The sequence below is a fragment of the Temnothorax americanus genome, unplaced genomic scaffold (genome assembly GCF_048541705.1).
Source record: "Temnothorax americanus isolate GAGA-0224 unplaced genomic scaffold, ASM4854170v1 Scaffold6, whole genome shotgun sequence".
Classification (NCBI taxonomy): domain Eukaryota; kingdom Metazoa; phylum Arthropoda; class Insecta; order Hymenoptera; family Formicidae; genus Temnothorax; species Temnothorax americanus.
Genome location: NW_027509751.1, coordinates 945681 through 959250, shown reverse-complemented (window position 1 = coordinate 959250; position 13570 = coordinate 945681). Strand labels below are relative to the sequence as shown.

Below are 13570 nucleotides of genomic sequence, written 5' to 3'. Positions count from 1 at the left end.
GCAAACCAGTATCAGTTGATTATATTTGCTACGAGCAACCAAGAACTTTCACAGTTGTTATCACGGTTTTACGCGAAAACACTGCTCAAACATAGAAAACAACGTGTAAACTATTTCTCGCGAAATGCTCATTAACGATAATTCACGGGCTAGAAACTGATATTGTTATTGTACAATATTGTACTCTCTCGGTGTTTAAAACGTATGCGTGTAATACATACATCAATAAAATGTATTAATGACCGAAGCATTATACCGGTAATTTTGGATTTTCCAATGTTCCATCAGATATTCTTCACCAAGTTTTAACTAAACTTGTATTATGTGCTATTAATTAACATTAAAATAATTACAAAAAATATTAAAAATTTTCCATTTTATATGATTAAAGATCGAAAAAGAGATTTAAGTCATTTAAATAAAAACTAACGGTGCGTCAGACAGGCGCGCATTATATTATCGCATTATTCATCATTCCTAATCATATTGCTTCGATTTCGAAGCGTCGATTCCTTCTACATATATCTGTATCAAATATATAGGATTTACAATTTAACGCCGAACGGCACTATAGATTTTACTACATATATAAAAGACAGACTTTGTTTTTTTTTTTTTTAATAAATATTAAATTTAATGTGTGATAATAGTCTATGAAGTTGAAGTTTGAAGCGTATTGTACATTGTATATCGAATAATACATTGTAATCAATTGCCCCACAATAGTACTGAAATAACACTTTATTTTACTTTTGAACGCTGATAGTGCCTAAACGGTTCATTATTGTGAACCTTGCCCTTGCATTGTGACTTTTGATCAGCATTAGATAAACTATTTATTTCCGAAGTTTAGGCCAATTTCACTGAAATCTTTCCATAAGAGTTGTGTGGGGTTCTTTGTTGTTTTTTGAAATGTGGATAAACCAGGACAGAGCAGTAATGTTTAATTCTGAAATAATTATTATCCGTTGATTTATTGTATGTGCATACAAGGCTGCATAAAATAGAGGGAGCTATAAAATAGAGTCAATTAAAATTGATACATCATTGTTCACTTAGATCATTATTGAACCTTTACATGTAACAGAACTTTATTAAGCGATAGAATAAATTACTTATTTTTTATAAATACATAAATTACTTAAAATTTATAAAAACAACTTTAATTTTGAGATATAGAAATAAAGGCACATAACAGAGTGATTGCGAGCAAATACTTCATTTCTTCTATTTTTTCTGACATTTCTGCAACGTAAATCTCTGCGCGGCGTAAATACCGGAGTTACCCTATAGCACAATTCTCACGTATTTTTACTACTTTTATTCCTATCTGTCTTACCTTAGTGTACCAACCTAAAGGTATGCGGATATGATATATATATATGTATATTGTATAATATATACCTTACTCCTGAACTCTCTAAATCTGAATCAGTGAAAAGTTACTGGAGTGGCGCATTGACTATTTACTGATATCAGTCTAAAGTATGTCATTCTAATGACTTTTCACTGATTCAGATTAAGAGAGAAGGAAAAAACTGCTTTTGCATGTTTAATAATACATGATTTAATTTTATATGATGATTATTTGGCGATAATTGCTAGAAAAATGTATTTTATCTTTTACAGGCTATTTCGTACTTACCGAAGAACACGGAAGCTTAATCGTCGTCGATTGTATAAATGGTTCGTCGCGTCGCATTTACGAAAGTACCGTTCGAAGTCGTCGCATTTTCGGGTACGTCAATTAAAACCGTTGTATTTTCGGGAGTGCCGTTCTAAGTCGTCGAATTTTCGGGTATAAAACAATCAAAATCGTCGCATTTATTGGAGTGCCGCTCGAAGTCGTCGCATTTTCGAGAACGCCGTTTAAAGTCGTTGGATTATCCGGAATACCGTCTCGCGATTTTAATAAATAGCATATAACTGCGTCAATTTCCACGTTCTCAGACGTGACGGCTGTCTCGTGCGTGGTCCTTGAGCGGAAAGGTGCCGGGATCGCATAACAAGAACTGCCCAGATCATATGACTTCACTGTGCGTGGAAGGGTGCTACCATGACGTGTCGGTGGCGAGGGGAGATGATCCTCATTGTAGAAAGCTCGCTTTCTACTTTTCGAGGATCTCTCTTTTCTCTGTCGAACATTATTCAACTGGCCACGCAGGGAAAAGTCCTTAATCGGGCAAATCGAGTCAGTTGTCCGGCTCTGAACGCGTCGAGATAACGCGGTTATCGCGGAAATAATCGAGCGTTAATTCGCGTTTCGGGATCGTCGCGTAAAATATCGTTTTTTTTATAATTAGCATATAACTGCGTTAATTTCCACGTTCTCAGACGTGACGGCTGTCTCGTGCGTGGTCTTTGAGCGGAAAGGTGCCGGGATCGCATAACAAGAACTGCCCAGATCATTTGACTTCACTGTGCGTGGAAGGGTGCTACCATGACGTGTCGGTGGCGAGGGGAGATGATCCTCATTGTAGAGAGCTCGCTTTCTACTTTTCGAGGATCTCTCTTCTCTCTGTCGAACACTATTCAACTGGCTACGCGGGGCTAAGTCCTTAATCGGGCAAATCGAGTCAGTTGTCCGGCTCTGAACGCGTCGAGATAATGTGGTTATCGCGGGCGATTTTTCAACGGACAAAATCGAGCATTACGTTTTCGGGGGTGTATTAAATATCGCGCGATTATAGTTATCCGCGTTTACGTGTGGTGTCGGTGGATTTGTGTCGGGCATCGAGGGAGCTGGCAACCCGGACCTAACCCGAGAGGTTAGCCTCTCAGAGGAGGAGGAGGTCTGGGAGAGGCATCGGGCTTCAGCGGAGCAACCTTGGGGTGAGTACAATTTCTTGCCTGCCTAAATTTTTTTTTTTTTTTTTAATTTTAATAATTTACAAATAATGATTGAAAAAAAAAGAGTTTAAAGTTTTATCAAAATTTGTTTTTGTAAAGATCTTTTTCGAAAAATTTATAATATAATATAAAAAATAACGTAAAATATAATTATACTAGTAATTATCGAATTGAGAGATGAATAAATAGCTTGACGCGCACAAGAATTATTTTATTAAATATGAATAATTTTGAACGCTGTTTTAATTTGAATCTTTTGTGTTATAGCATCATCGTAGCTACGTAACTGATAACTCCGCTCGTTGCGCATCGGTCGGTGAGTGACAAATAAATTTTTTTATTGAGGTCATGGATCTATGATACTTTCTTTACATATACATCAAATACATAGATCTGAATACCTGTAAAATTTTAAATTAAAGTATAATGAGTACAAATCAATATTACATCTCATAGATCCATTGCCTTAAAAAATGGATAGGTTAATTAATTTGAGATAAATATTTACTCTTGGAATAATTTTTCTTTATTTGCCAATTTATTGTGTACTTTGCTTGAGGATATACTCGCAAGTACTCATACATATATAGAGCTTACAAAGTAGAATTTATTGATTCGCGTCGAGCTATATCGGCGTATTACTTATTATATTGTACATCATTCTGGTGTCTTATTTTACAATTAGAAATTTTATATTAAATTAATAATGTTTGATAGATTATTAAATTTTTTAATTTGTTTTTAGGACTAATATATTGCTTAAATTAATATTAATAAATAGAAAAAGATGAAATAATAGTATACCAAAAATAAGACATTGATAGTTTTAAAATATAAAAGTTTTGATCAATTTTTACCAATAAAGTTTTATTAATAACACTTATTTCTCAGGAATAATGAAGGTAAAAAACAAAAAAATTTATTATAACGGATACTTATCTTAGATGGAGAAAAAGTTGTGGAAATATAGCTAACACTGCTGTGTTTTCTTTTCTTTTTTTTCCAAATATTTTATTCCAAGATTAAATATTATATAAATTGGCGTACGAATGCAATATATGTACATCCATAGAAATTTCTTCAATATACTATAGATATATATAATATATATAAGTATATATATACATATACGCAAATATGAAACTAAAAATATTTTACTTATGCAATACGTATTGCATTTACTTTATTTGATCAAAAACACGTTTTAATGATTATTAATTATTAATATTTATTTTTATAAAGCTATATTTATATATAGCATATTTATAAAGCTATATTTTTATAAAAGATATTCAAAGCGCCAATTTTTTAATTTAATTTTTTTGTTACCTATCCATATATATATTAACTGGTAAATTGGGTTTAGATAAAGCGCAAAATTATATATGATGTGAGATCTTATAAATATTTTGACGCGGAACAGAAGAATCTTTTAGATAAGCTAAGAAATTATCTTAGGATAAATCAGTGTTTTGTATTAATCGAAAAAATATTTTAATTCAAAATAATATATATTTTTAATATATCACATCAAAATACTTTTAAGACTATATGAACAAACGAGATATATTTATTAATATTTAAATTTGTGAATATATATATATATATTGTACGAAAAAAAAACGACAGCGATATTAATTGTGAAGGGAATGTATTTTTCCTTTTGGATCTCACATTATTCATGTCGCATTTCTCGTCTGAGATACTTTCGTTGAGTAACGATGGATTATACGAAGTCATATTTGAATGTCGATAGTGACGATGTTAAAGATGAGTTTTTAATTTTTTAAATTCGCATTCTACAATTTTCATTATTTTTTAAATGTTTATACATATATCCGTTTATATTCGAAAAGTTCAATTTTCGGTATTCGCGAAATACATCTTGATATTGTTCTTTCTTTTTATCATAAGTATAACATTTAAATGATTTGAATGAAAATTACTTGTGTCCCAAAGAAACGCGTAATTTTTAAATATTCTTTCTGCATTAAAGTATTGTATAATTCGTAAACGTAATATTTTTGGAAAATTAAAGCAATTTTTTTGAATTAATATTCTCATTTGATTAATTACTTTTTGTTATAAAGCATCGCGATATGATATCGACGCGCGTGAGTAACAATAGAGCTTACGCTCTTCTATTGACAATGATAAGCTGGCAATGATAAGTCGGCAATGATAACGGGCAATAGAAGAAGTTTCTTTCTTTCATGTCACTCTTTGGTTGAAAAACAGTCAGTATGTGTGGCCAGGATCAACGAAAGGTAAGTTCGATCTGGCCTAAAGAATCTTCATACAGCGGAATTTATTACACGCAATTATATCTATACATATATAATGCCATTGATTTAAATATCTATCATTCCCAAAATAATATCCTGATTTGCGTAACTTTTTTATACCTCGGATGATCGCGAGAACGTCATTATGAATCCTGTTGAATCTAATCTTACACTGAAAAAAGAAAAAAATATTTAGATCCAAAAAACATTTATTTAGATTGTTGCCAAGAGCTTATTTACTTAATATAATACACATATTTTTTTTTTATTCAGAATTAAATATTTTTATTTAAATTAAGTAAAAATATCTAATTCTAAATAAAAAAAAATATGTGTATTATATTAAGTAAATAAGCTCTTGGCAACAATCTAAATAAATATTTTTTTTCTGAATATTTTTTTTTTCAGTGTAGCACTCCTTATAAATCACGTACACGTAACTGCCAAAACAACATATCTGTGTTATAATCGATGAATCGATGTAAAGTGAGTAAATTGGCATTATAATTTAGATAGATATATATAGACGTACTATCATCATCTAGATAGATAGACATGTTATCATCATTTAGGTAGACATACTATCATATTCTGGATAAGTAGGGCAACTGTCTTTTCGGGTGGGTGATCATAACTTTTCTACTTTTTTCAAAACGGAAAAGATAGTAAAAAGGATTATATAATTATAGAGGGACGTTTATAGCAAGAAACTCTCGATGGGTTGTCTCTTTCTTCCGAGAGGTGACGATCGAATAAAAACCGACGATTTTGTTCAAATTTGAACTCGGATCTTCGACTCACTAGAACAACCGCACAACTAACTCTGCACCACGATCGTCACGCTTTCGTATCAGTGTCTGAAAGTTATAGCTTGTATTTTAGCGTCAACGGGAAACCTTAGCTTCATACATCTAGTTCATACAAGATTAGTTCGCAAAAACGATAAATCAACTGAGTTGGACAGGTCTCAAATAGTTTAATGAGAATTATAATAAATTGGGTTTACAAGGGATTTGTTATTTTAGCGTAAAATTGCACATAAGTTACTCTAGCGAACAACTTGACCGCGCAAATTACCCTGGAAAAAAATCATAGAGGGCTGACGTCTCTCTATCAGTCTATCTTTTATTGTTGCCTACTTCCTAACAACTTTCCATTAAGCCCACCTTTCAGCAGCAGCGTACTTCACCGTAATTGCCAACTTCAGCAAATTGTCATTTATCGCCAGACTTCTTTTGTGCTGCTTTCGCTCTAAACACTTTATTGAATTGCATTCACAGAAGGCACAAAGGAGCCAACGGCTTTACCCCAATTTATACTGCGCTTTTATTCTCCCTACGAGCGCGCTCGCTTGGCTTTTCCGGTTTCCTGTTTTGGCTCTCTCTGTGCCGCCTGCAAATTTATAATAAAGCGCGTGAGTGATATAAGGCTGGAATATGCAAAAGCTTCTTTCCGTAGTATAAGATGACTCTTACAATTAATGTAACGGCGTGCCGCCATTGTGTTGCTGAAACCGAGTATGTGCGAGTGTACACACTCAGTTACGTTCGAGTCGTTTGCCGTGTGTTTTGGAGAATAATTCATACCAGAGATAAAACAAAGACTCGTTGTAAATGTTAAAATAACGATGCAATTTGTCTCAATTGAATCGGTCGTTTAAAAAAAAAAGCGAAGAATCTTTTTCATGAATCTATGTATCTTATTTTCGAAGAGTCCGTTTTTATACAAAAATAAATGTTATTGTGGAAATTTATTTAATTATCGTGCTAAACATCTGTTTAAAATCTCACGTCATATGGTTACGTAGTCACACCAGTAAATACGATACAGCACGATGGTTTGTTTAATAATATTTCCGTGCAAAAGAATGAATAAATCGCATTCTGGTATTTTTGTCAGTTGCACTATTCCGCTTCACTCGGGGCGGTTATATATTCGAGATAAAAGCTAAAAGCGACGGATACATCGCGGTTAGATCGGGTCAGAAAAACTCAACTGATAATTTCAAATAAATATATATGTATTGCTTTTTAATAAAATAAAATACCTTATACGGATACAAGTTTAAATCATGATTTTTGGAAGATATAATTTATTCGCATTGATTGCAAGTAAATATATAATTTCATTATATTTGTATTTTACAGAGATGAAATAGATTGAATTCCTTTGTATTTTAAATTTGTAGAAATTTAATTTCGTCGTCATCGTCTTTCTCTACTGTGTAAAAAATAGTGTCTCAGCTGTCTTCTTTAGTTTTTGTCGAGCTATGTTAAGCTATATCAGGATTTCTAGTAACGAGGGAGAGGTTCAATTAATCTGAGATTACGGTCGTTCCTGACAATTACCGACAGACTCCCAATAACTTGTTGCAACAGATGCTTGATAGGTTCTACCTACTCATTCAAGCAGATGGTATCGATAGGTGTCTGCGGTGTCGATAACTTTTTTTCTCTTTTATAAATTATTAGGGTTTTTAACACTTCAATGGAGTTAATCGATACGCACAAAACACACCAAACATAATATAAAATTAGAAGAATTTTTAGTAATCTATGAAAGTTTTAAATATAGAAATTTATTATCTCCAAAATTTAACAAAGGGCCTTCAGCAAAATTAAATTGCAATAATAATTAATTTATATGTATAATATTATACATATATATATACTTCGCAATAGTTTATTTAATAACTTATTTTTATAGAGATAAATGTTTTACATATTATGTGCGTGCAAAATTATTTTGTTTTTTTATCGATAGCGATGCTTATTTTTTTCTTAGAGAATAATAGACCAAGTAACTTACAAATTAACCAAAGTACAAAAACTATAACGGATATTATTATTAAAGCAACATCTAACACCAAATATTGATACCACGTTAACTCTGTGGCACTTGTTTTTAAAAAATCCGGATTGTAACGAATTGTGCGTGTTCTACCCAATATACAGCTTCTTCCACTGGCGGCATCAGACGATCTCTGAATTGAAAGGAAGCCTTTTGTGCCATTTCCGTATAACTGCAAAAACAAGCAAATTAAATAATATTAATAGCAAGTATAGGTATAGATAGAAGTACGTACTTTGTTAATCGACACACAATTATTATAACATACAATGAACAAAATCGTCTAACAAGGAATATCGCTCTGTGCACCAATTGTGCGATAAATATTCTGTAATATAAAAATCTTGATTCTTTAGAAATCGAACTTTACCTCTTGTTCGATAATATTTTGTTCAAACTGCTCGAGAAACGTTCGTACGAGAACTGTTGCAAATCCAGTTGCAATGCCAGTTCCTTCTCCACGACGTAGGCCATGTTTAAATGGTGATCCCCGAAAAGAGGTATTCCTAAAATCGGTATCCCGCAGTAAATCGCTTCTTGTAATCCGAGCAGTCCTCCGTGATTGATTAGCAACCGCGTATTTGGATGACCTATACATATTTACGATAAAAGGTTATTTATTATCTTTGTTGTGGTACATATTTGCATCGTGTTATGAAGAAGTCACAAACAAAGATTGAATGTAACTGTTAACTTTTGGAAATGAGAATTACTTGCACGTTTTTAACTTTTCCAACTCTTTTTTATTATTATTTTTTATTTAAATTTTTATTTTGCTTACATACATTTTTGCCTTCACTAACAATAAGTGAAACTTTGTGTTTAATACCAGTTCATAACTAATTAAATACTAATTTTAATAGTTTTCTTTAATCCTTTATCTTAAAGCAGAGAACATTACAAGTGGCAATGACTCTTGGATAGCGCGTTTAAAATTTAAGCGTAAAAATGAAGCCGTAATAATGGATAAAACGACGTAATAAGGATAACGAGGTTGATTGCATAATATAGCGAAAATAGAATTCCATGAAAAGCGTTGGTCACGCGGCGGTGGTTTAGAGGAAAAACGGGTGAATACCTGAAAATAATTTGTTCCCTTCAGGTGTATATGCAAATGGCACTCTCACAAAAAGATAAAAAAAAAAAAAACAAAGCGAATCACGTGTTTCTGCACATGAATATAGATCGTATGAATTGTGCGGACGATATGTATATGTATATGCTGCGAATATAGATGCAATTATTTTTATCCGTTGCATTTCTAAGGCAATTGATTATCTACCAAAGCATAAAACGTTGGTGTATAAAAGGGTGTATGAGAAATGAAATTGTACAATTGCCACTTAAAATCACGCAGTCATTAAACGTTTTTTCCGTATTCGAGTGAGAAAAAATGTACGTATAAATATTTATTACAGAATATTTCATACGCGGGATGATTCTGAAATACGAGCATTGTGCTTTGCAGACACATTTTTCGATTAGTTTAAAGCAGTATGTTCTCCTTTTTTCATTTCGATCCACCTTGTATATCTTTGCAGAGGATTTACCTCGCGTATCTTGATAGACGCGTCGTGCTACTTTAATAAGAACAAACGGTAAATTTGTAATGGACATTAAAAGCCGTTCAATATTCGTGCAAAATTGACCCGCGGATTATTTAGCGATAATGCAAAGTTCGAATGGGTTTTATGCGATCGTTGGATAATGATATCGTAATAAATAAATGATTCGCCCGGCGGTACGGCAATACGCATTATTCTCTTTGCATATATGTGGATATGAGGATTCGTTACCAAATACCATGCCGGTATAATAGCGCTATCGACGGTGGGTCGGTGGGTTGGAAAGCAATCGAGCTTACTGCAAATTTTGAATAAATCATAGAATAAAGGAAGCCTTGTCTGCGTAAATTAGAATAATTCTATTGCTTCTAAGAATAGTGCGATTTTTAATTAATCTATTTTAATCTTAGTTGAATTTAAATAATTATGATTATCGAGTGAAATATTGCAATATCTGAGTGCCTTTACATGATAACTTTAATAAGAAAAATTAATAGCGTTGTAAAAAATTCCGGCGTCTACTCCACCGATCCTCCACCGATCTTCCGCCAACCCTCCGCCGGCGGCATTTACATGACATTTTATAAATATCAAAGAAGTGATAACCTAGATCAAGTTGCATATCTTTTGTGATATCTTTCAAAATGTCTACACTGAAGTCAAATTTGATTCTATTATAAATGGTCAAGAAAGTTAATTAATAAAATTCTTTTGTTTTCCGCATAGATTTTAAGGGAATATGCGCGATAAGAAAAAGAGAACGAAATCAGAACGCTCGAAAACTTTTTCTATCGTCTTTCTAGGATTCAATCGACATCTACTCCATTACCAAGAACTTCCTTGGTATATGCTAGGGGGAGGAGGGAGGAGGGGAAGGGGAAAGTACTCTTTTCGTGACCTTCGCGGATAAGCTTCTTTCGACGTTTAATCCCGCGCAGAAACAAAAAAGCCATACGTACACAATACGGAGAGCTGTGGCGCCCACCCGATGCACTTAACGTTTCCCGGCAGCGGAGGCATTCTCTCTTTGGTGCACGTCCACAGTATTTGCTGCGGTACTTGCTCGAATGCCCGGTAAAGGGCGGCAAACACCTGGTTCGGTATAGTGGACGTGTCTATTTGCGATCCCAGACTAAAGTAAATAACGCCGTTTCTGCTCTGAGAGTCCAGATAATCCTGGAGACCCACGGGCAGTGGCTTCGGGCCCGATACCGGAATATGAATACCTCCGATTTCCTTAACTCCCGGTGCCAGAGGACGTGCCGCGCTCACGGCCGGATGGCCGTTCGTCAGGATCAACGATATTCTGGACCGGAGCGCATCAAAGTCGGGCAAATCGTGCCCGAAGTACTTTCTCGCGATCTCATAACTCGGTTCATCGGAAATTATCCTGTAGATTTAGGATATCTGCGGTTAACTTTTCAGCTGATAATAATCATACGACATGATTGGTCATATGACATGGGTTGGTTTATTTAATAACTAATCTTTTAAAATTTTTAAGGCACGTTTTGTGGCGATAATCGATGTAATCATATTCGTCCATGTTTTTGTTACATACACTTAGGAATGAAATTAATGTCGAATCATGTCGAAGCATATAGGCACGTCATTGTATAAAATTTCGAAAAGGCATTTCGATAACGCATTTATCTGCAAAAAGTAATTAGTAATCTTATCATTCCAATAGCACTGAGTGGAATTTCAACCATTTATGCGACACATACTACACTCACATTAAAAATGCTAATATCATATAGATATCATATAATATCACATTAATTTCTACCAGTAATTTTGGAAATATCCGTGCATCTGGACAGTAAAGTGGACGAAATGTCCAGGTCAGTGAAGTTGGCCAGACGAATTCTCTGAGGGAAGTGCGTCACCGCGACAATCTCCTGACCTCTCGCAGAGAGTCTCTTCAGTAACGGCTCGTACACGTTGTAGTGACTCTTCGCATTGTAAGGAAATATCGCCAGTATCCTGGCCCCATCGACCGCACCGAGCAAACAGATGCTCACGATCAACGATGTCGCCGTAATCTTCATCGTATGTCGAGGGCACGCGTCAACTTTGGATAATTAATTACCACAGAAGCCTTTAATTTCTGAAAAACGTTCCTTTTTCTGGTTTTTTTTAAACTTTTTTCACAATGATCAATTCAATTGTTCTACTTCGATGCACGTAGTCTTGGTAATATATATGTATAGTCATGGATAACTGCGCTCTTGTCTGCATAATGACGCCACTTATATGTTTGTGTCACCAAACTGTGACCTAGAAAAAAAAGATAAAAACGAACCTAATGAGACTATACCAGTTTAACCCTTGCTATAGTTGATTATTTTTCATAATTTTATTAATAGAGATATCTATGTGCTAATATCTGCGTCATAATATAACATGACAAATTTTAAGTAGTTTTGTGTGGCAATTCTTCCATAACTGTTAATAATTTATTTTGTGTTCTCTTTACTTTAAAAACAAACTTTAAATATTTTATATTTTGCATAATGTCTTGGAATGGGATAATGATTTATTTTGCATAATTGGAATATTTGTAACTGTTCTTAACATATTTTTGCAGTTACAAAGAATGATATGATAATATTAATAAATCAATTTTTATTTGCCTTATTTGTCTTATTTTGCGAATTTGTTAATATATTTTTAAATAACTTTGAACTAAATATTATATTAAGATGGAATTTATTATTGTCTTGTTCCATCAATGAAATTAAGAAGGTGAGTTACAAGCATCGAGCGCGAGATTAAAGTGGTTCATTTATTAAGAAATGCATCGCAGAGAGAATGAGAACGGTGTAATGAGGGGGTCGGAACAGAGGGAATAAAAGGCGAATCGGGAAAGAAAAGATTTCAGCATTTATACCGTTCATCCATCCAAAAGGTTCCAAGTGTATTCTCATTCTTAATCCGGTTGGAAAATCTATCGATTTAAATTTGCACGTATTATTGATTGTATCAATCCGGAGATGTTTCCCGTATTTATCGAATTATTTAGAGCGTTTTTCGAAATGTTGAACAATGACGAAATGGACACGCGCATTTCTCGACGTTTCAAACTGCGCAAGATTGAATGCAATGTGTCCCAGAAATGTTGGAATTTCAGATATTCGTGTTTATTTAAACATTTTGAAATAACATTCTTATTTATATTACAGTGCAATAGAAAAATACTTAAGGAAAGTTTCGTCTCAAAGGTAAAAAAGCCCTGTGCAATATAACGTATTTTTATAACTCATCAATATTTTTAAAAGTTCCCACATCTGTAATTTTTACGAAATATTTGAAAGAAAATCACAAAATTGAGTGATTAATAAAAAATAATTTAGAGATCAATAACGAAGATCATCAGATGCAATATTTTTATTTTTATTATACGATTTAATTTAACTCGCTTATTTTTTAGAATGTACATACTGTATATTAATGTACATTTATTACAAAGGCATTTAGCGTTATATAAGAGTCGAATACAGAATAATCACGACTATAACGCATAAAGTGGAACGGTATTTTGCTGAATTTCATTTATATGTATATGCAAATTTTTGCATTGTACTAGCACTTTCATTGTTCCCGCACATTGCGATGTGAAATATTAAAAAATGTCAGAAATACCACGAAGTCCATCAATGCATAATTTTATAAATTGCACAAAGTTGAAGTACGGAAAGTAATAAAAATAATCTGACGGAAATTCCTTTCCAATTGAAGTTTTGCGACAAAGTATGTTTTAAAGTAATGCACAAATTTATTTTGCTTACGTTATGTATCGCGATATGCATCAGTCTAATATTTGAATAATTATTGCTTTAAATACACAGTAATTAGAGTCAAGCACATTTGAAATCATTATTTGAAATAATTTCACAAACAATCCAACGTTTTACGGCAGAAATGTGCGTGTTATTTCGAATTTTAATTACTTCTAAATTTTTCAATTTGTCTATAAAAAGAGGTTGCTCTTATTTTATATATTAATACAGTAAATTT

The 13570-nt window shown here is 33.1% G+C and overlaps 1 protein-coding gene and 1 long non-coding RNA gene across 3 annotated transcripts in view; one reads left to right on the top strand and one right to left on the bottom strand.

The window, feature by feature from the left end:
- The window catches only part of LOC143905202 (uncharacterized), a 202504-nt gene that overhangs the window by 33942 nt on the left and 154992 nt on the right, over positions 1–13570 (top strand). For both annotated transcript variants that reach the window (XR_013259140.1, XR_013259141.1), the window contains 2 exons: positions 1630–2832; positions 3118–3166. This is a non-coding gene — a long non-coding RNA (uncharacterized LOC143905202). The remainder of the gene's footprint in view (positions 1–1629; positions 2833–3117; positions 3167–13570) is intronic.
- Positions 7757–11867, bottom strand: LOC143905083 (UDP-glucosyltransferase 2). Its single transcript, XM_077420218.1, is given in 6 exon segments — positions 7757–8067; positions 8070–8157; positions 8356–8575; positions 10510–10940; positions 11260–11276; positions 11332–11867. Coding segments are annotated over 6 exon segments (1218 nt in total). The 5' UTR covers positions 11602–11867; the 3' UTR covers positions 7757–7875.